At 40.1% G+C, this 23,114-nt stretch overlaps 1 protein-coding gene across 1 annotated transcript in view; it reads left to right on the top strand.

Annotated features, from left to right (window-relative positions):
• Window positions 1-1,975: 1,975 nt before the first annotated feature.
• The window catches only part of unc5b (unc-5 netrin receptor B), a gene marked incomplete at its 3' end in the record, with an annotated part of 69,974 nt that continues 48,835 nt past the window's right edge, over window positions 1,976-23,114 (top strand). Inside the window, exon 1 of the mRNA XM_080037352.1 lies at window positions 1,976-2,285. Within this exon, the coding sequence (XP_079893478.1) occupies window positions 2,192-2,285 (94 nt within the window). The 5' untranslated portion in view covers window positions 1,976-2,191. The remainder of the gene's footprint in view (window positions 2,286-23,114) is intronic.

The raw sequence follows: 23,114 nt of genomic DNA, 5'->3' as shown, positions 1-23,114 counted from the left end.
TGTCAGTCAAAATGAACTATACTTATGGATGCTGAATAGTCGTTCCCAATAAAACTAATAGTCTTCATTTCATTGCTTGAGTCATTACATACAACATTGTTGAACTAGTTATCAAATTCTGTCAAGCAAATGTTATACCTTTTGTTTATCATAGATACTTTCCTCGCTGCATTGCAAGGGATAATATCCGTTGTGATGTAGATGAAAATATGTGGCCAGACAGACAGGAACGTCTGGATGTGCCAGAATGATTTACCTATATGTTCAGTTACAATATGTCCTGTTATATTGTTCACATGTGTGCACAGCTCTACCAAAAGGGTGTTTTTTTATGTTTGTTCTATAAGTGACTGAAGTGTATTCTTTTGCACAATGCTGTAAAATTGCAAAGAGCATATGGAGTAAAAATGTGAAACATACGTATTCAGTGTCTTGTACTCACTTACTCCCCTAACTACAGCAATGTGTAACTTTACTGTAGTTTTCAAATGGCTGTACAAGTTGTGTATAGTGCTGTCTTGAGCATTTTCAGGTAGTGTCACCGAGTTCTGACCTTTTTTTTGTATTGGAAAACACTGAGAGAATAAACTGTCATAATGAAAACATGACAAAGCCATTTGACTATCTTGTTCATAAACAATGGTGTCAAGACTTCTCATTTTGATGACACTAGCAGTTTCATTGACATTAATACTTGCTTTTGAGGAACAGACTATCCATTTTGAGCAAGTGACGTACTTTTGCAGGTTATCCATTAGGTTTTGCAGTTTGCACTAATTGTTTTGAGAAATGCACTAACTGCAGTGCAAATGTTAATAGTGATGTGAGAAAAGCACCAAAGCGACTGAGAAAAACTGTAAGCAAATGTAAGACACCCCCCCGCCACTGAAAACGACTTTGATCATGAAGAGTTCTGCTGAAGATCCTGTCAAGCGTCATCCTCCTCGCTGGACACAGGCTCGTTTATGAAAGGCTGCTCTCTTGTGGCCACCGGTGGGAAAAAAATGTGACCCGGGCATGAGGGAAGGATGGATTGACAGGTAGTAATAATAGAGCCTATCCTATAAGGCTCCTGGACTTCTGCTTGTAGACTCAAGAAAGCTTTTCACGGACTATTCATATGAGGTATAGGGGCAGCACGGAATGGCATTGCATTCAAGATAATTGAATTTAACGTGAAATAAATAGGCTAGATATAGATAGATAGATAGATAGATAGATAGATAGATAGATAGATAGATAGATAGATAGATAGATAGATAGATAGATTCTTATAAAAGGAACTCATAAACTTAACCTCACTTGTCTGCAGTGAAACCTTGGTGCCTGCATGCCTGCTGAATCCAGAGCGGTGCCTGCGCTCTAGGGTCCGGGTTTTCTATCTCTCCCCTCCCATCTATTTCCTCCTCGCTCGCAACTAGTTTACCTTCAATTGCTCAGCCTTCACTCTGAGAGGAGGTGGAGGATGGTCTGTGATTGGCCAGGCGGGGACTGGTAGTCCGGAGGCTGGCATTGTGCTCCGCCGCGTCGATCCCCGTGTTCTTGTTTACACCTTACGGACGAGGGGGGGGGACACGAAGACAAGACAGCCCAGGGGCCCAGAGCAGTCTGCAGTTAGGCTACATGCAGCGATCTGACAGCATCGTGGTGCATATTTTGCGCGGTCGCCACTCAAAGTTTTCTTTCCGCTGGGATTCGGACTCTCTCGTCTACACATCCCCAACCTCTCCATTCATAGCAGAAATGCGTCAAACTTTTTGGTGACTTTTGTTGCGCACCTCTGCGCTCATGTCTCCCGGGCAAGAAGGTTTGAGGTGCGGTTGGAAATGAAATCTACCAGGAATAGCCGCGACAAGATTGTTCCTTTATACTCACAGGGTGTGACACCTACGGACCTCTTCAAACTCAAACTTTGATTACGGACGGACGTTATACCCTTTCAGTTAATTTTGCGTGGTGATGGATGTGTTTTGAGCGCAGCAGTGTGTCTGCCACAACTGTCAAGAGTTGCAGAAATAGCCAAAGTCAATTACTCTACGGGGGTATTTCACTCTTTTCTGAGATATCTTTCAAGGGTTAAGATTTTTTATTTTTTATTTTTTTAGAAAAGAGACACTTTCTGTGTCAAAAGATCCGCAGGTTACGCTGTGTGGACAACCTGGGACGTTTCGCAACGGCGTAGCCGGAAAAGATGCTCTCTGTTCGGATCCAGCGCGACCAAGGTCTCGCTCCTCTGGTTCTCCTCCTCCTGGTCGGGGGTCATGTCGTGTCTGGCTCTGGCACTGGTAAGTTTGAAAATCACAGAGCAGTTTGGAATGTAAATGTGAAATAACGTTGACCAACATTTACAACACAAACACACACACACACACACACACACACACACACACACACACACACACACACACACACACACACACACACACATACACGTGCGCAAAGACGCACAGAGAGCTTGTTTTTATTTTTTATTTACTTTTAAGTCAAGTCAAACATCAATGAAAAAATATAGGCCTATATCCAAGATGCTGTGCCACTAGACCTTACCTTTTGGTCCTACGGATTGTGGAAAATAAGCCTTGGATTAAAAGCAGGCTGTACTTTTTACAGCGCAGGACTCCACATCTCCCTCTAAAAAGCTATTTTTCTTACTCAGTCTTCAGTCTTACAGCAGACCATAACTCAGATCTCTCTTTTCTACTTTGAGCGGAAAAAACAAACTCCCCTGGTGCGCAGGGAGTAATTAAGGTTTTGCTCCATGCCTTCTTGGCCTCTCCAAAACAGAAAAAGCAAAACCTTGTGGAAAGCAAGAGAGAGAGAGAGAGAGAGAGAGAGAGAGAGAGAGAGAGAGAGAGAGAGAGAGAGAGAGAGAGAGAGAGAGAGAGAGAGAGAGAGAGAGAGAAAGCACTTCAAGTGCTTCTGGGGAAGACATTCGTTTAATGTTTGTTTCTCATTGAGATGCAAGTTCGGAAAGCTTTGAGTGTACACTTTGTAATTACAATGTCCTATGTATATATATGGTGTAGTTGACCCTACACCATATATATATTTTTTTATCATTATTATGTTCTTAGAAATTGTCAGAGAAGGTTTTGATCTTTGGATGCCCAGAGTTAATGCCATTAAAGCCTGCAGCAGCTCTCATGATGAAATGACTTTGCAATCACTGGCAGGTCACTGTGGGAGAGCTGTGACATGACCTGGACCCCAAGGTGACACTGTCTACATGCAGTGTTAGAGTATCGTCATTTCTCTCAGTGTGGCCTACTGGCAGGCCAGCCAGAAATTTTACATCCCCTCGCTTTGCCAACTGAGATTGGCAGAAATCTGAGGCTTTAGTGGATTGTGGATTAAGCTTGGTTTACAGTAGGGAAAAAAGAACAATGCAGACAACAATGACTTCAGAATCTAAACATGTTTTGCCAAAAGGCCACTGCAAGAAATAGCTCTGATCATCTGGTGAAGAAGTCAGCGTCTTACTTAATGACCGGCAGCAATCTTTTGGAGGACACACCGACAAGCTGTCCAGATCTGTGGCCGTTTCTTAGGTGTGTGTGTGTGTGTGTGTGTGTGTGTGTGTGTGTGTGTGTGTGTGTGTGTGTGTGTGTGTGTGTGTGTGTGTGTGTGTGTGTGTGTGTATTATTCCCTGAACAGGCGGAGCAGAAAAGCAGCTTACGTTTATTAAAATCGTGAACCATTCTGAAAATCCTTGCATGAGAAAGGAGGAACATTGATATAAACGGTCGCGGGTTGCAGTGAGGTCCTGTTAGGGGAGCAGAGCCGGGAGGAGGGGGACACCAGGGGACAATAGCTCAGTGTGCCCCAGTAAAGTTTCTGTCTGGGAGAGAGGAAGGCAGAGATATATTTAGGGAATGCATGATGGGGCAGACAGATTGCATTTATCTTCTCTCCCATTGTGTGTGTGTACCTTTCCTCCGCTGCCTCCCCTCAGATCCCTCCTGTCTCGGTCTCTGCCTGCATTGTGGATGTGCTGAGCTCACATTTCTAGTGTGGTGCTCCTCTTTCTGTGTTGACATACACATTAATTACCCAGACTGCCAGGAACACTTGTCTGGAGTAACTACCCTGCTGTCCACTGCCTCTCTCTGTGTGTGTGTGTGTGTGTGTGTGTGTGTGTGTGTGTGTGTGTGTGTGTGTGTGTGTGTGTGTGTGTGTGTGTGTGTGTGTGTGTGTGTGTGTGTGTGTGTGTGTGTGTGTGTGTGTGTGTGTGTGTGTGTGTGTGTGTGTGTGTGTGTGTGTGTGTGTGTGTGTGTGTGTGTGTGTGTGTGTGTGTGTGTGTGTCGCGTGTGCGTGCCTGTGTGTTGTTATTAATGACTTCATTAGAATAAGAAAAACGACATACGGGAAGTGTGCTTACACACAATTTATGAAACATCAGGATTAAAAGGAGATGAGCAGGTGCTGGGGGGTCCTGGGGGGTGCTGAGAGAGGGGGGCCAGTGGTGGAGTCGAGTGTTCAGAGTCAGGGAGCGTAGCATGTCAGACACTCCCATAGAGAGCTGGATGAATGGTGACGTGCTTCTTACATGTGCTGTCTCATTTGTGTTAAGTGTGGGAATCCTCTTGCTCCTGAACAATAACAATAATTTGTATCTATATATAATAGTGCTTTTCAAGAAAACCAAAGTCGCCCCAGGAAACTCAAAGTCGCTTAAAAATAACAGTGCATGCGACTGCAGGAACACTTGCGTTCTTTAATGTTGGGCATGAGCCAGTAAACTGAAATATGTGTCGCCCCGCTCTATAGTTTGCTCAGAAGAACTCTGTAATTGTCCAACAGGGCCATAGTATGAATTTTCAGATGCACGGAGAGAAAGGAATGTGACAACAAAGCTATAACCTCAAACAAACACCACCGTATATGTGCCTTCAAAGACGCTCGACAGATTGAGATGTCGGATTAGATTAAAGTGTCTCTGAAACATGTAGTCATAGCAAAAAGGGGGCTGCCAGGCTGTTGCATCTGCAGAGATTTGGACAGGTTGGACACACCATGATAACTAAACAGACAGACAGCTCTCTTTGGGGCCATGCCACAGGCCAGACTAGCTCCTTGAGGCAAGGCCTGCTGGCAGAGCAGAGCAGGCCACATGCTGTCCCAGAGCAGTGCATTAGTTTTACGGCCGTCGGGCGGCAGGGGATGGGATCGCCGGTCAGCCACTGCCCTCTCTGCTGTATTATTCATACGTGCAAAGTGGTCTTTGTTAATATTTAAAATGTGCTTATGATGCTCAAAATCTTGACATCAGAGACAGCAAAGGAGAAAGAGGTGGGATGGGGGTTGGAACAGCTGCTTGGCTCCCATCACTGGAACTAACCTGGGTGGCTACAGGGGGTAGTGAAGGATGTTTTAGGGTACCAATAGGCATTTACAGACCAGATAAAAGAGTGGCAGTTTGAGCAAGTGTGCCAATTGCATCCCGGGGGGTGGGTGGGGGGGCTTTCAGAGGATGTGCGTGAACCAATCAAGGAGAGGGGGGTTACGCAGGGCAATGCTATACATCTAAAAGTGGAGAATAAACAGCAGAAAGAGGAGACAGAAGAGAAATGAATCCACGAGGGACACATTGAGATAGATTGATCACGGGGCATGGCTTTTAAATATCCTTTATGAGAAAAGAGCGTATAGAGAAAAAAAAAACAAGGCAGTGGCATTCAAGCGTCATTAAACTCTGGCACAGGCCTGGAAAATGAGGCGGTGGATGGAGGGATAGGTGGAAAAGAAGGAAAGGAAAGAGAGTGACGTGCCGCAGGAGCCGATCAAAGCTTTAGCAAGGCAGCCCAAGAAACATCGGCTAAGAGAGAAGGATGTAGTCGAGGAGGGAGGCGGAGACCTGAAAGTGAAAAAGAGACACACAAATCCACTAGGGGGATGTTTTTTATTAAGGCTCTTATCGATGGAGAGAGCTCAGAGTATTAAGAGTAGACATGTTTAATGCTTTGCCAATACTGTGCATGTTAGACTGGACCATAAATCCCCAGCAAAACGGCAAGGGCTCTGTAGGAGGGCAATGCGACGAGGTAAATGGAAGAGGGGAGCTGACTATAAAGAAGGGAAAAGAAGAATGAGCAGCAGCAGAAAGTTTCGAGCGGAGATTGGCAGACTTGAGATGAATACCGTTTTAAGCACCGGCCATTATTTTCTACTGCAAAGACAATATGTTCTAAAATGATTAAGGATCCGGGGGAAGCAATGATTTAATCAATACAGTTCAGTCCGCCAACTAATTCAAACTGTGTGTTATTTAAGTAGTGTACAACAACAACAAAAATATACTGTTGATAGTTACACGTAAGACTCTTTGACTTTTTCATGTAATGTCTTCCTGGAATCTGGGTAAAACAATGTCTTGTTTATCTAGCACCAGATGGTCTCGCTTACCTGCGTGCCACCACATAAACCAGTAGTAAAATGCGGGAATGTTTCAATTGTATCCAAACATTTAAAGCCATTGAAGTTTGAAAATGAAAAAATAATGAAAAAATATTTTGGCCCGAGCTTGTTTATCCCAAGGTCGAACTTTTCTTTTTTCTTCATTTTATCCAGTCAGTGACTTTTGAAGGCAGTGTTAAGACAAATATGTTGGCAAGTGTATCCACATTTTGTCAGTGAGTGGAGGGGGATAAAGAGTTGAGGCTGGTTGGGAGCGAGAGAGGGGGATGGATGGATGGATGGATGGATGGATGGATGGATGGATGGATGGATGGACTGGCGGGGGTTTGAGGAGGGAGAGTTTCGGTGTGGAAGATGGGTTGCTGCAGGGCCGGTAGGACGGGGTATAGTTCCTGCCCCTCCATCCTGTCATGTGGGGTAGGGTATGGGGGGGGGGGGGGGGGGGGGGGGGGGGGTATGGGTAGACAGGGAGACAGGAAGAAAACCTCTGTGGGGTTCCATTGTGCTTTAGATGAATAGGAGACCCCAGAGAGCCTTTTTTCTGCCCCTTTGTGTGGGGTAAAGGGGGGGGGGGGGCAGCAGGACACACACACACACACACTCAGAACTCATTCAAAACTTACCCAGGAGTTATACTTTCATGTGTGTGTGTGTGTGTGTGTGTGTGTGTGTGTGTGTGTGTGCTTCTTGAGGTGGGGGTGTCTGTGATACTGTTGCATAACCACTCACTCATGCACAGGTAACGATCCACAACTGCCTCTTCTTTTAGCTAAAGAAAAAAGAAAATCTTTGACTCTCTCTTCCACACGATTGATATGCTAAGACATGCTCGGTGACATATCTCACATCTCAAAGTACAGTACCCGCCCGCCCGCGCACAGCCAGCCACACACATACACCCACATTATGCAAAAAACGGAGCCACAAATCCTCTGATGGAAAGGTTGCATTTATGGTGTATAATGGCTGGGAAGACCTGCTGGGTCACTCGGGAGGAGTGAGTGACCGAGTGCTGGAATTTCTCATTTAAGATCTCAGCAGCACTCTCAGCATCGTGACCAATAGGATCAGGAATCACCACGGGGGGTTGGGGGTGGGGGGCACGCTAGATCCTGAACAAACCCCCTCTCCCTATATCTTAAGATAGACAGACACACACACACACACACACACACACACAGACACACCTACATTACTAACAGGGGACTATCGCAGGTACCAGCCAAGTGTGGCAACCTATTTCTGGTCATTTAAAAAATGAAAAAACACAACAGAATATTTACTTTTAATGTCTTCTGTCATAATATTACTTTAAATGTGTTTTTTTATTTTTTTTGAAGAATTTGCTAACAGTGGACTTGAATCATTGGGTGACATCTAAGAGTGGACTCCATTCACTGCATCAATGGAGCTGTCTGTGCCTATTGTTTCACTAAATGAGTGTTTGCTTGCTGCAGTTACCTCCCTTTGTTTCTTTTTAAGATAGATTATATACCTTTAACTTTAACACTAACTAAACATATGATACAAATACTATGAATATAATCATGGCCACATGTTGCAAATAAATATCAAATAAGAAGTAACTTGTTGGATGTACTAATATCAGGGACATAGCAACAACATTTTCCTTATCCAAGCCTTATCTTTATTTAAAGGAATGTGTTCACAATGTTACATTCTAAAGATTTATTAAACCACTACAGTTTATTTTGCGGTTCTAATTAGAAAAAGGTCCTCTCTTCTACTGTTTGAAATGACATGAGTCCTCTTTTAGTTGGTACTAATTGACACAAGTTCCCTGTTGGTTAGGATGGAATGATATTCACACTCCATCATGTATGTAAAATGTATGTCTATTATAAAAAGTATTTAGCGGTGCTGACTAGATGAACAGAGGGCTAACACATGGATGTCTGCTGAGAGCAAGTATCTGTTGCTGTTTGCTGTGATTTTTAACAATATGTAATGCACATTATGGAATAAATCAAACACTGCTATTACTTTTAAAATGGTAAAAATATGCATTTTAATTAGGCAAACTGAATCATTCTTAAGAGAAATAAAATATTATAAATGTAGTCTTAAATGTCTGTATGTTATATATTGATTATACCTGCAGTCCTAAATTGTATGGAATGACAGGAGTCCCCGTTTAGTTGGCACTAATTGACACAAGTTCCCTGTTGGTTAGGATGGAATGATATTCACACTCCATCATGTATGAAAAAGACCTAGCCAGATCAATAATGCCTATGAAAATCACCTGAACTGCATTTGAGAATAGTTATAACATAACATATCATTTGAAAATGATTGTAGAGTTTAAAAATGTTTTAATACATATATTTTTTAAAAGATTTTTTTACGATAGCTGAACGACAGTGGGCACAAGCGGAGCGACATGTGCAACACTCTAACTACAGTCTGCTTTACCAATAGTCACCTGAGCTGAACAGTTCACAACACCTGCAAAACCCATTCCAAGCAACACACTGTCACACACATCTCAAAACACAAACACACACTGTCAATCAGAACACAGAGTAAAAACACCAGCATCAAACACCAATAAACAAATTACAAACATTTACTCATTACAGTTTGAATAATGTGAGTTACTTGAATGAAAACCAACAGTTTGCTTCAATAGATACACTGCCCGTCCAAAGAAAGTCATGGCCACTAGTTGCAAATAAATATCAAATAAGAAGTAACTTATTGGATGCACTAATATCAGTGACTTAGTAACACCATTTTCCTTATCCAAGCAAATGTGTTCTCAATGTTACATTTTAAAGATGTATCAAACCACAACAGTTTATTTTGCTGTTATAATTTTCTTCTTTCAGTTTTAACAGTACGAGAGGGGACTTTCTAGTGAAATCTTAATTGTCTATTATAAAAAGTATTTAGCGGTGCTGACTAGATGAACAGAGGGCTAACACATGGATGACTGGTCTGCTGAGAGCAAGTATCTGTTGCTGTTTGCTGTGATTTTTAACAATATGTAATGCACATTATGGAATAAATCAAACACTGCTATTACTTTTAAAATGGTAAAAATATGCATTTTAATTAGGCAAACTGAATCATTCTGAAGAGAAATAAAATATTATAAATGTAGTCTTAAATGTCTGTATGTTATACATATTGACTATACCTGCAGTCCTAAATTGTATGGAATGACAGGAGTCCCCGTTTAGTTGGCACTAATTGACACAAGTTCCCTGTTGGTTAGGATGGAATGATATTCACACTCCATCATGGATGTAAAAAACTTTGGCAGATCATTAATACCTATGAAAATAATCTCAACTGAATTTGAGAATAATTATAACACAACATATAATTTGAACATGATTCGTAGATATTAACATGTTTTAATATATATTTAGTCTGCTGACAGCAAGTATCTGTTGCTGGTTGCTGTGATTTTTAACAATATGTAATACACACTATGGAATATATTAGAGGTGTAGCCTAGTTTTGTGTAGTGGGTATACTGTGATGATTCCCACCTCGCCTCTTCCTGAATATGCAACATAGCATTTTGTATACATTTCTAAACATATGGCTTACACTGTCGTGGGTTTACAATGCTGTTGTTATTGCAGTTGGCGCAGCAAAGGTAAAAACATTTTACACCCTACTAACATGGGTTTAGAAACATCAAAATTAGGAAGAGCTTCCATCACAAATAATTTGTGATGGAAGTTCTTTCAAGGTTGGAGGTCAACTCAGGTGGAAGAATATTTCAGGAGACTTGGATGAATTATGAAGCAATATTTATTACAGACTTGGCCAAGGAGAACCGGACTGCAACTCGGGTGACTTGCACTTCAATTCTGACAGACACTTCCTGAGAGCTGTGTATTAACCTTGTGCTATCTCTAACACCTCCCTGGCTCGGGCACCAAGCGTACCAATGTTTTGGTTCAGAGCTGAACACAGTGAACCATAACATTCTGGAGTCTAAAGCCCAGTTCAGACCAAAGATTCGCCTTGCAACTGCAACTCCTTGCGACGAGACCGCCGAAACGTTCTAAAACTGGACCTTGCGATTTGACATGTTGAATCTTCTGCGACGCCTTGCAACGGCTTGCAACGCGCTGCAACGAGCAGTACACACTGCTGCGATTTATCCCCCGCGACGTTCTAAAACCGTCTCGTCGCAAGCAGTTGCAAGGCGAATCTTTGGTCTGAACTGGGCTTAAGGAGATGAGACTTCATCTATACAACTGACCTAAGTGTCTCCTAACAGTCTACCAGGCTGACCTAGTGTCTGAGATATAGACAAACACACAAGACAGGTATAAATTAACTATACATCTCTACCATTAATATTAACCATACTAAAGACTGAAAATTCCCTCACAACATGTACTTTAAGTTCACTGTATGGAGGTAGTTTAGGGCAGAAAACCAGTCTGTGATTGTAGCAGCATGGTGCTATGTTATACATATTTACCCTACCTGCAGTCCTAAATTGTATGGAATGACAGGAGTCCCCGTTTAGTTGGCACTAATTGACAGAAGTTCCCTGTTGGTTAGGATGGAATGATATTCACACTCCATCATGGATGATAAATACCTAGCTAGATCAATAATACCTATGAAAATAATATTAACTGCATTTGAGAATAGTTATAACACAACATATAATTTGTAAATGATTGTAGAGTTTAAAAATGTTGTAATACATATATTTTTTTAAAGATTTTTTTACGATAGCTGAACGACAGTGGGCACAAGTGGAGCGACATGTGCAACACTCTAACTACAGTCTGCTTTACCAATAGTCACCTGAGCTGAACAGTTCACAACACCTGCAAAACTCATTCCAAGCAACACACTGTCACACACATCTCAAAACACAAACTTACACTGTTTATCAGAGCAAACAGAGTAAAAACACCAGCATCAAACACGAATAAACACATTACAAACTTTTACTCATTACAGTTTGAATAATGTGAGTGACTTGAATGAAAACCAACAGTTCGCTTCAATAGGATCACTGCCCGGCCTAATAAAAGTCACACACTCAAATATCTTGTTGGACCATCTTTAGCTTTGATTACAGCACATATTCGCTGTAACACATTTTGATACGCTTTATTTTGGCACATAAAGTTGCTTAGAACCTAGGCCTGACCAACTGAAACAACCCCAGAGGGGTGTTTCAGGTAGCTGGTTTTACATGCTTTGAGTTTAATCGAAAACCCAGAGTTGCTTATCAACCCTGGGTTTTCGGTTTCAGAACAGTGGATCAGCGTTGGATTAATCAACTCTGAGCGTGATTGATCCTACCACTTCTCCACTTCTCAAAAAAGAAAAGAAAAAAAATCTCCGCTCCTCCCACTAGAGTTAGAAATATTAACGAATGAGCTTATGGTATGGAGAAGAATTAACGGGGATATTGTCTCATAACTCTGATCTAATCTCCTCGGCAATTCAGAAAAAAACTGAGAAAACATTTTTTGTCAAGAGAATAATTTCGCTTCCGTTTGATAAGCCATAGTCTATTTTAAAAAGTTACGCATATCAGCAGTAAAGTATTAAGCTGGCGCGGCACAGCATTGCTGACAGTGTTTTATATTCGCTGTATAATATGTTGGCAAGCTATAGCCTAATACTGTGCAGTAACAGACTGTCACTTCTTTTAAATGGGGAGTGAAATACATTGCGTCAGACACATTAGGTGACAGTTTCCATTGAAGAGCCTGATTGATTTATTACCAGATCCATTTTCCTCAAGTGATCACAGTTTAAATGATTGTATAATTTTTATATTCATATTAGGCTATTTAACGAGGCTCGTCTGCGACTTTAGGATCGCACAAGTGAACAGTAACGATCGCGTGCAGCCGCAGCGTTACATGAATTCACCTGACATAAATCTGTTCAGTGGCACAGACGTTAAAAAGCATACAATACTAATAGGTTTATTAATCTGAATGTAGAGCATGTCACGATGTGTAATGAACGGACCAAGGGCTGAGAACAAGGCTACTGATCAGATAAATGATCGGTCAAACGTAAAATCATCAGGAAATGATCAAAACATCCCGATGGAGATTTCTATGGAGTGATTTTGCTTCAAACTGTACAGTCACGCGTGTGACAGTGACACTCTTTCTTCAGTCGGAGCTGCAGCGTAAAGTGAAAACAAACTCAGGGTAGGTCTAACCACCTATCCAGCAGGTTAGACCCATGGCGTATGTTGCCGCAGTAACTGACCCTCGGTTGCGCTGAAACTGACCCAGAGTTTCCACTAACTCAGAGCGAACAAACTCTGGGTTGCCTCAAAACCAGCTACCTGAAACACCCCTCTGATGATAGGCTCTCAAGTTCAATATTGAACATAGCCAATAGTTCTATTGTTGATATTTAAAATGTTGATACAACCAAATAATTGTATTTATTTTAAGTGATCTCCCATCATGAACATTATTTTTTTTTCCCCGACCACATTTCTTCAAAGATGAAAGTTCACTACTATCTCTCCAGGCTTTTCATAATGCGTTGGACAGTTCTTAACAAGATTTTAGTAGTTTCATCTTTTCCTGAGTAGTTTTCTTTGTTTAATGCAGGCCAATAATTTCACTCCACTGAAACAAAGTTACATCTTTTCCCAAACCACAGCATATGTCATCCTTATAGCAGATGACACAATTACAGGAATTGATTTCTGTATTATAATTATAGAATATTTACACAAATAAATACTACAAAAAAATCAGAATGTTACGTGTCAATAAAATAGAAAATAGAAAAATATGATAATTAATAAATAAAAATATGATCTATTAAGGCAAATTCTGATTTAATTTACTTTTGTTTACCTAATAAAACTGGTATGTTATAAAATAAACAATTTCATGTGAAATAATTGAAGTTCCCTCTAAAAAAAATGTGCTGGTGTTTTGTTTCATTTTGGTAGTAGGAGGATTTCTTCCTTTTGAGCCAGAGAGCCTGAGAGACAATAAAAAATATTTGTTTCCCTTTTCTCAGGCTAAGGTGAACAGATTTCTAAAATCTTTGCATATTTATACTACAATGTGTGCACAATTATTAGACAAGTGAGTATTTTGGCCATATCATAATTTGTATGCATATTTTCCAACTTTAAGCTGTATACAATTGAGTGCTTATTCAATTTAAGCATACCAGGTGATGTGTATTTGCGTAATGAGTTAAGGTGTGGCCTAAGGAGTTCAACACTCTATATCAAGGTGTGCATAGTTATTAGGCAGTTTCTCTTTCTCAGGCAAAATGGGACAAAAAAGAGATTTAACGGACTCTGAAAAATCAAAAATTGCATAAAGTATTTTAGAGGGATGGAACACTCTTGAAATTGCTAAGATATTGGGGCGTGACCACAGAACCATGAAACGTTTTGTTGCAAATAGCCAACAGGGTCGCAAGAAACATATTGAGAAACAAATACGCAAATTAACTGCCAAAGATTTGGAGGCCCGTGGCTGGATCAGTAACGTACACAGAGCTCCACTTCGACTCAGACGGCAGCAAGGTTGAGGTGGGGTACTGGTATGGGCTGGTATTATTAAAGATGAGCTAGTTGGACCTTTTTGGGTTGAAAATGGCATTAAAATCACCTCCCAAACCTACAGACAGTTTTTAGAAGACACTTTCTTCAAGCAGTGGTACAGGAAAAAGTCTGCATATTTCAAGAAGACCATGATTTGTATGCAGGACAATGCTCCATCGCATACATCGAAGTACTCAACTGCATGGCTAGCCCGTAAAGGCCTTAAGGATGAAAAATTATGACATGGCCCCCTTCCTCACCTGACCTAAACCCTATTGAGTACCTGTGGGCCCTGCTTAAACAAGAGATTTACAGTGAAGGAAATCAGTACACCTCTCGGAACAGTGTCTGGGAGGCTGTGGTGGCTGCTGCACAAAAAGTTGATCGTCAACAGATCAAGAAACTGACAAACTCCATGAATGACAGTGTGACAGTTATCGAAAAGAAGGGTGGCTATATTGGTCACTGATTTTTTTTTACATGTCAGAAATGTTTATTTGTAAATGTTGAGTGGTTTTATCATTCTCACTTTAACAGATGCAAATAAATAAGTGAAATGGGAAAATGTTTATTTTTTCATTTAGTTGCATAATAATTCTGCACACTAATAGTTGCCTAATAATTCTGCAAATATATGTATTCACTTAAAAAAGACAAAACCTCACTTTTAATTTCTTAAACATTCAGGTTTAGGTTAATTTACATTTTGGATTGACCGAGAACACTGTAGTTGTTCAATAATAAATACATCCTCAAAAATACAACTTGCCTAATAATTGTGCAGACAGTGTACATAGGTTCCCAGAGTTCACTGAAACGTAATGTTTCCTCCAGTGAAATAATTATTTAAATAATTTTCCATCTTTTGAGTCTTTGATTAATATTTTTCTGGATTGCTTTTATTGGGATCATTCATTTAATAAAGACATATTACTTATACAGACTAACTTTCCATTGATGTGAAAGGTCACTCTCTTGTCCCCCACATACATACCTGCCAAACCATGCCCTTGCTGGCAGCCCTTCAACCCCCACCCCTGGCCTGCATTGTCTCTATTCAAAGTAGGCACTTCACACATTTTCTACAGCAACACTGGCAGTGAGTTGGACTTGTGTTATAAGACTGTGATGCTGTGTCTCTTCCAGAGGCTGCATACATCTCCTTGCAAACATAAATATAGTGGATTTATTAAAAGAGGTATGGTAACAGTTGTATGCGCCAAGATGTTTAAGCTAAACTTAGTTGGATATCTGGTTCCTTTAGTAACTTTATTTTAAGCCTAGAGTAGCTCCCTAAAAATATCCAGCCATGTAGGAAATCATTTATTTACCAACATAATCAATTGATGGATCCTTACAAGAGAAACATGTACACATATGGAATTTACCTTTCAAATTCACTTTGAAGCCCATTAACCCTTCTAGTTTCACAAGGAATCCTATTGTGCTATCTACTCTGAAGATTTGGTTCCAGTTTAGGCGCCATTTTATGTTTTCCTCTGCATCCACTCTGATGCCCATAGTGAACAATCATCTATTCCCCCCATCTGTTTGGAATATATCCTACATGTTATGGCAAAATAAAGGCATTTAGGTATTCAGACCTTCATAAGGATGGGCACTTTGCTACTTTTTCAGACTTCCCAAAAGGTTTTAATGTACCTACATCCCATTTATTTATGTACGTTCAAATTAGACATTGTGCCTCTTCTCTTTTTTCGTGTTATCCTTCTCTCTCTATAAACCAACCATGGGAAGACCTTCTGACCTTTAAACCCCATCAGAAATTGCTAATTTCTAAGATGTATGACAAACTCATGGCTCTGGAAAACAATTTGGCTGTTGAAGCTAAAAATGCTTGGGAGCGTGAGCCTGTGGTAAATTTGACAGATCAATAAGGTGGTACATAGTATAAGCTCATCTTCTCCTTGTGTCAGGCTGCATCTTATACAGTGTTAAAGTGATACATAAAGTCCATTTCAGCAAATCTGAAATGTATCCAAATGGTGTGGACCAGTGTGACGTATGCCACGCCTCCTCATGTAAATTTAGTCATAATTTCACTCCTCTGAAACAGAGTTACATCTTTTCCCAAACCACAGCATATGTCTTCTGACGTGGTTGTTTAGGAAATAAGAAGCTATTCACTCCATCAGTGAGAGTTGCACTCTTACAGTAAATGCAAAATTGCAGGAATTGTTTTTTGTATTACAATTATAGTATGTTTACAAAGATAAATACTACATTTGAAAATGTTACATATCAATAAAATATGAAATTAAATATAATAACATTTTGAATTATTGAGGCAAACTTCTGATTTAATTTATTTTTGTTTACCTAAAAAACTAACATGTTATAAAATAAACAATTTCATGTGAACTAATTTCACTCTCCTCAAAGAAAATAGTAAGATCTTTGTGTGAAGTAACTAAAATTGTTCAAACTGTATAAAATTTTAAAAAAAATAGTTTGCTGATTTTCCATCTTTTGAGTCTGTGATTAATATTGTTCTGGATTTGTTTTATTGGGATCATTCATTTAATAAAGACATATTACTTATACAGACTAACTTTCCATTGATGTTAAAGGTCACCCTTGTCCTCAACATGCATACCTGCCAAACCATGCTCTTGCTGACTGCCCCTCTACCCAACCCCCGGCCTGCATTGTCTCTATTCAAAGTAGACACTTCACACCTTTTTTCCAGCAACACCTTTAAACCTCACCAGAAATTGCTCATTTCTAAGATTTATGACAAACTCATGGCTCTGGAAAACAATTTGGCTGTCAAAACTAAAAATGCTTGGTAGCGTGAGCCTGGGGTAAATTTGACAGATCAATGATGGGATAAGGTGGTACATAGTATACGCTCATCTTCTCCTTGTGCCAGGCTGCAGCTTATATAGTTAAAGTGTTACATAGAGTCCATTTCAGCAAATCTAAAATCTATCCAAATGTTGTGGACCAGTGTGACAGATGCCACACCTCCTCATCTAAATTTAGTCATACGTTTTTTTATTGTCTCAGACTACATACATTCTGGACTGCCTTTTGATGATTTTGGCGGGCAACAACTCCACATTTACTAGTTGCAATCAGAAATACTAGCCTTAACTTCCCTTCTGGCAAGACGTCATAGTTTACTTATGTGAAAATCTCCTTAACCCCCATTTATTTCTATCAGGCTTAAGGACGTTATGTTTTTCCTTAAATTAGAAAAAAATAAACAACAGTGAAAGGCTCTTCTAAAAAAGTCTCACAAAAATGGGAATAGATCTTTAAATTCTGTCTGTGGTCAGAAATAAGCTGCAGTGTATACATGTGTGTGTGTCGGAGAAGTGAACATTTTCTAAGGTATATTCTCCAAACTGAATAAACAAACTTTCCTCACAGGAAAATGTGATCCCTGGAACACTGTTTGAAGTTAGAAAGCTTCCTGAAAAGTTACTGTTTCACTGTTGTTTACAGCAGCAGGGCCCACAGTTTGGTTTACAAACATATTCTAGTTGGTTCCAGGTTCCTCAAAATAATATTGTTTTGATATGTGATGATAGAATTGAATCACATTTTATTATAAACATTGAACTTCACAAACATGTTTTAACTTCACCTAACAATATAAGATAGATAAAAGGATAAATAAAAGTTAAATGAAAAAATGAAAAAGATAGCTTGCCTTGTAACCTATAGAACATAATGTTGATTACAAAAAAAGCTTTGACTTCTAAACTTAAAGATGTAAAATACAAATTACTGGTTTTACTAGAAATGTCTCGCTAGACTCTCTTCACTCTTGCCGAGGTGACTACACATGGCTCTCCTCTTTCCTTGCCGCTGGAAGCTCAAACATGCACGTCACACCAGGAAATGGGCGTGCACTTAGACAGGAACAGCAAAAAGTGCAATCTGACTGGCTGTTGAGTTTATTTCTGCTTTGGCTGTTTGGTAAATCCATATCAGGACTGTTTTTTTGTTTTGTTTTTCATATCAAGCATTTATGTCAAAAGCTTATCGTCATAATCAACGCAAGTTTCATCGCAATTAATAATTGTAATCAAATGATTGCCCAGTCCTACTCTACAGTATGACTTTAAAAGGTGTCCCTTTAATAAAGATCCTGTTTGCAGTATGTGAAATTATCATGATCTTAAAAGGAATCAAGATGTGGTCTTGCAAATATGAGATCTCCTGTCTCTGTACAAACTTCTAGTCTGAGAGTAAAATATAAGAGACTTGTGACAGGTTGTCTTGAGATATGCGACGTGTCAGACTTTTGCTTTGTGATGCATTTTTGAAAATAAATAAATGTATTTCTTGATATTTACCTGCCCTCCACTCACTAAGGCAAGAGCCTGCAACACGTTCACATCAGGCAGTCAATCTCTAAAGAGCCTCGGCAGGGAAGAATAGCCTACAGTTAATGTAAAAAATAAAGTCACAAGCCAACTATAACGTTTGTGCATATTTTTTAATATATTCTCTGGTAAGTACTTTTATTTATTCATTTGTTAACTAGAATTCATTTAGGCTTTTTATCTTATTTCCTTACTATTGCTTTGGTAAAGTTAACACTTATTTTCCATGCCAAACAAGCCCCTTTAAATGTAATAGAAATTGCATTGTAAAGGTAAAGAAAAAAGTGCCATTTTAACATTTGGGGCTTGAGGCTTTAGGGATTGTGCCTCAGTGACTCAGAGCAGGCGAGTGCTGTTTCTATCTGTGACAGCCTGTGTCACTCTCTGATCGTATGCAGTGTGGGGGATGGGTACCTGTGTCTGACGACGGTCGTTAGGCCTTCAACAACAACAGCTAACTTCAATAGCCAAGATGTTATGTTGAATTCAGAGTGACTGTGACATGGGTCATTCTCCTTCCGCTGTATTGGAGAAGATGCTTTGATACAAATTACATTTAAAATAGGTTGAGTGCAATCAACATTTAACTTTTGTTGGAAATCAAATCCTTTAATACAATATACTCAAAAAAGGATCTTAACAAGGTAGTAAACTTGAAAAAATTTAAAATATGCAACTCTTCCTTGAAAGCTCTTTTAAGCAATAAAAGTCCACTGAAAAAGTTAAACTTTCATATATTCTAGATTCATGACACAAAGTAAAAAATGTGAGGCATTTCTTTTGTTTTAATTTGGATGGAACAAACATGGATTAAAAAAATCCAGTATCTCGACGCAAATCAAATACAATGCGCTGTAATGTAGGGATCTCAAAGTGATCTGCACAAAACAATTTTGTTTTCCGGTAAATCTTTTAGTGCCAATGCTTACAGATCAGTCATTTAGAGATGGCTACATAATACAAATGTAGCCTACTGAAATGCAACATGATTGGACTGTTGGAAATAAACAAATAGGCCTTCAGCTGGAAAAGTACAGGTTCTAAGCACCAGTTCTAAGCACCAGTTTGATGGAAATGTTGTGATGTTTGAAAGAGTTTTTGCGGAATAGTGAATGTAAATACATCAGGGAAGGGCTGACTGTGAATCGTGGGGGCAGCATATTCCATCGGTTCGTCTCTTCTCCACCATAAAAATATAATGTATTTAATTTAATTAAAAATGGTTCAGGTTAAATAAAGATAATACAAGCAGGAATATTTAACTGAATGAAATTGTAGTCCTTGATGTGGTACATGATCATAGAATAACTGTTGAAACAGCATGAATTCAGAGTGACAGCTGACTGAACCAAGGATGCAACTGAATAAGATAAACTTTTGTGCAACTGAATCATGGCTTAAGCAAGCCAGGATAACAGAAATATCCTAGGTAAATCTTATCTTGGTTTTGTGCAATAGGCCGCAGGAAGCACACAGTGAACTGCCAAACTGTAAACAATCATGGAAATATTCCATACTGCGATCTGTTTAGTGATTTGGTGCCATCAACAAAAAACTGTGTGTCATTTACATCTTTAGGCTATAAACTGTGAGTCATTTAAATTTTTGAGAGAGATTAAGAGAGAGAGAGACACAGAGAGAGAGAGAGAGATAGCGAGAGAGAGAGAGTTATGCCTCGTTTCCACCGAGTAGAGCGGGTCGGGTCGGAGCGGTTCGGTCCGGGTAGTTTGGCTTTTCATTTGCCAAAAGTTGGGTAGGGTACGGTTTAAGCGCACCTAACCGCTCTGAGCCGCTCCCGATCTCAGTACTCCTCCGTAGGGGTACTAGCGGCCTGAAAGCGGGCCGAAAATGCATGAGAAGGCGGAGCTACACACTGCCGTCATTTGATTGGTCGAAAGAATCATTTCCGTCATGTGTAGATCTCGGCAAGAGTGAAGAGAGTCTTGTGTTTTGGCGAAAATGTGAGCACAGCTCTGTTTATTGTGTGGTGTTTTTCCTCGTCAATAAATTAATCAGTTGGTTACACTGTGTCCCATAGTCACGTAGCTGCTGCAGCCAGCACTGTTCGCTCACTGTCTCTATGAGTTGCGCCGAGCGGTCTCTGTGTGTTTACGCCATAGATAGTAGTAAAATACACGCTCACAACAACACGGGGGGAATACATAAAGAAGCGGCTGGTTTGAATCATCTCCGCCGTTTGTAGTCACCTCGGCTAGAGTGAAGAGAGTTTTGGCGAAAATGTGAGCGCGGCACTGTTTATTGTGTGGTGTTTTTCCTCGTCATTAAATGAATCAGTTGGCTACACTGTGTCCCACTGCTACGATGTCACGTAGCTGCCGCAGCCAGTGCTGTTCGCTCACTGTCTCTATCAGTTGCACCGAGCCGTCTCTGTGCTCACAACACGGGGGGAATAAATAAAGAAGCGGCTGGTTTGACCAAGCAAAAACAAGAGACCGCTGGCTTGACCACAGTTGTTCCCACAGCCCGATAGTTTGACCCACATTCTGGCGTCGGCTATCGCAGTCCAGCCTAAACCCCGCCCTACCAGTAAGGGTAGGGTCGGCGGTGGAAACAACACCGAGATTCTTAAAAGTGAGCTGTCCCGCTCTGAGCCGCTCCGATCCGACCCGCTCTACTCGGTGGAAACGAGGCATAAAACTACTGCCTGATTATATAGGGTTCAAAATAATAAATAAATACATCTAGACCTATACATTAAAAAGAAAAACATGACATTATTGTTGTTTTATATTGTCTAAATATGTATGTCAATGTCACGTTTTGTGGCTTGTAGCCTACAATGTGAAACATTATTTTCACTGTATTTTTGCTGCTGGACGCACAGCTCACAAGAAGAATAGGCTGGAGCTGACACACTGTCAGATGTGTGTCGCGCCAAACCGACAAGGGACAGATGGCCCATTATCGGTCGAACCTGTTACCATCAGAAGCAAAACACTCCGTTTAGACACTCCCCTCTCTTTCATCTGATCATTGAACACGGCGTTTTTACTCATCCTCACTATCAAATGTAATAGGCCTGAAGCCTATTGGCTCAGGGCTCTCGGTCAAACCAAAACTAATTTTCTTAATGATGGCAACAACAACACTTTCCCGTGATGTTAAGCTGATGGCGATTTATTAAAAAAGAAAAGAAGGAAAATGCACAGTGCTTCCTGCATTAGGGTCGGGTCCAGTGGCAGAGCAAGGACATTTTCATTGGGGTGGCCAGGATGGGGCCAGTGATAATTTTTGGGTGGCAAGCACAAGGGCTTCGGTTTCACTTCAACATAAGTGGGGGTCTGGGGGTAGTCCACCATAAAAAAATGTGCTTCAATCATACCATTTTGTGCATTCTGGTGAATTTGGCCGGACCCGACTCGGGTCCGGCCAAATTCACACCACAAACAAACTGCAGCAGCCTGAGAGATGCACACTGAGTTTGTTCAGGTGTACTAACACGGCAGGTGTGAATACGCCCTAGCATCTCTGCCCCATTTCAACTATGTCTCTACACTATCAGTAAAGCATAACAATGCCAAAAAAATTAAGAAATAATCCAGTTTGGTTTATTCCTCTTAAATTCATCCACGATGGAGTGTGAAAGTCGCACCATCCCAACCAACAGTGGACTTCAGTCATTAGATACAGTGGAAGTGTGGACCTTTCTCTGTGATTGTGAAATAAACAAAATAAATATAGATTGAAGACACAAGAACACTGTCAAATTGATTGAAAACCTCTTCTTATAAAGATTATTAAAGGGAATCTTGAGGGACTGAATTACTCTAAAGGTCTAGGCCTCTAAAATGTTCTGATTGTAAAATTATAGTCTGATGATCAATCTGTTTTTGCAATTAATTAAAATACAAAGAACGTATCTTTCTCTTTTAACTTGTCACCCATAGTCTGACAGGAGAGAGTAGACAGAGAACCAAATTGGCAGCTGAACTGTCTTCACATACTGCAGGCTTTGGGTAGCTGTTCAGCCAGGTCTGAGATGGTCCAGAGACAATCTCCTTAACTCTCCGTTACATTTGGAGAATGTAGTACTGCAGGTAGGGTCAATTAGTATGACACACATAAGACATTTTAGACCACATTGACATTATTATTTCCCCTTAAGAATTATCCAGTTTGGCTTATTCCTTTTAAATTCATCCACGATGGAGTGTGAAAGTCGCACCATCCCAACCAAGAGTGGACTCCAGTCATTAGATACAGTGGAAGTGTGGACCTTTCTCTGTGATTGTGAAATAAACAAAATAAATATAGATTGAAGACACGAGTACACTGTCAAATTGATTGAAAACCTCTTCTTATAAAGATTAATAAAGGGAATTTTGAAAATAAAGAAATAATCCAGTTTGGTTTATTCCTTTTAAATTCATCCACGATGGAGTGTGAAAGTCGCACCATGCCAACCAACAGTGGACTCCAGTCATTGGATACAGTGGAAGTGTGGACCTTTCTCTGTGATTGTGAAATAAACAAAATAAATATAGATTGAAGACACAAGTACACTGTCAAATTGATTGAAAACCTCTTCTTATAAAGATTAGTAGTAAAGGGAATTTTGAGGGACTGGACTATTCTAAAGGTCTTGACCTATAAAATGTTCTGATAATAAATAATAGTCTGATGATCAATATGTTTTTTGCAATGAATTAAAATACAAAGAACATACCTTTCTCTTTTAATCTGCCACACATGAGTGAGTAGTCTGACAGTGGAGAGTAGACAGAGAATCACATTGGCAAGAAAATAAAGGATCTTACTGCTGATCT

The sequence above is a fragment of the Ammodytes marinus genome (assembly GCF_949987685.1).
Source record: "Ammodytes marinus genome assembly, chromosome: 11".
Taxonomy (NCBI): domain Eukaryota; kingdom Metazoa; phylum Chordata; class Actinopteri; order Uranoscopiformes; family Ammodytidae; genus Ammodytes; species Ammodytes marinus.
Note: the sequence above shows the minus strand (reverse complement) of the source record. Positions and strands in the feature narration are given on the sequence as shown.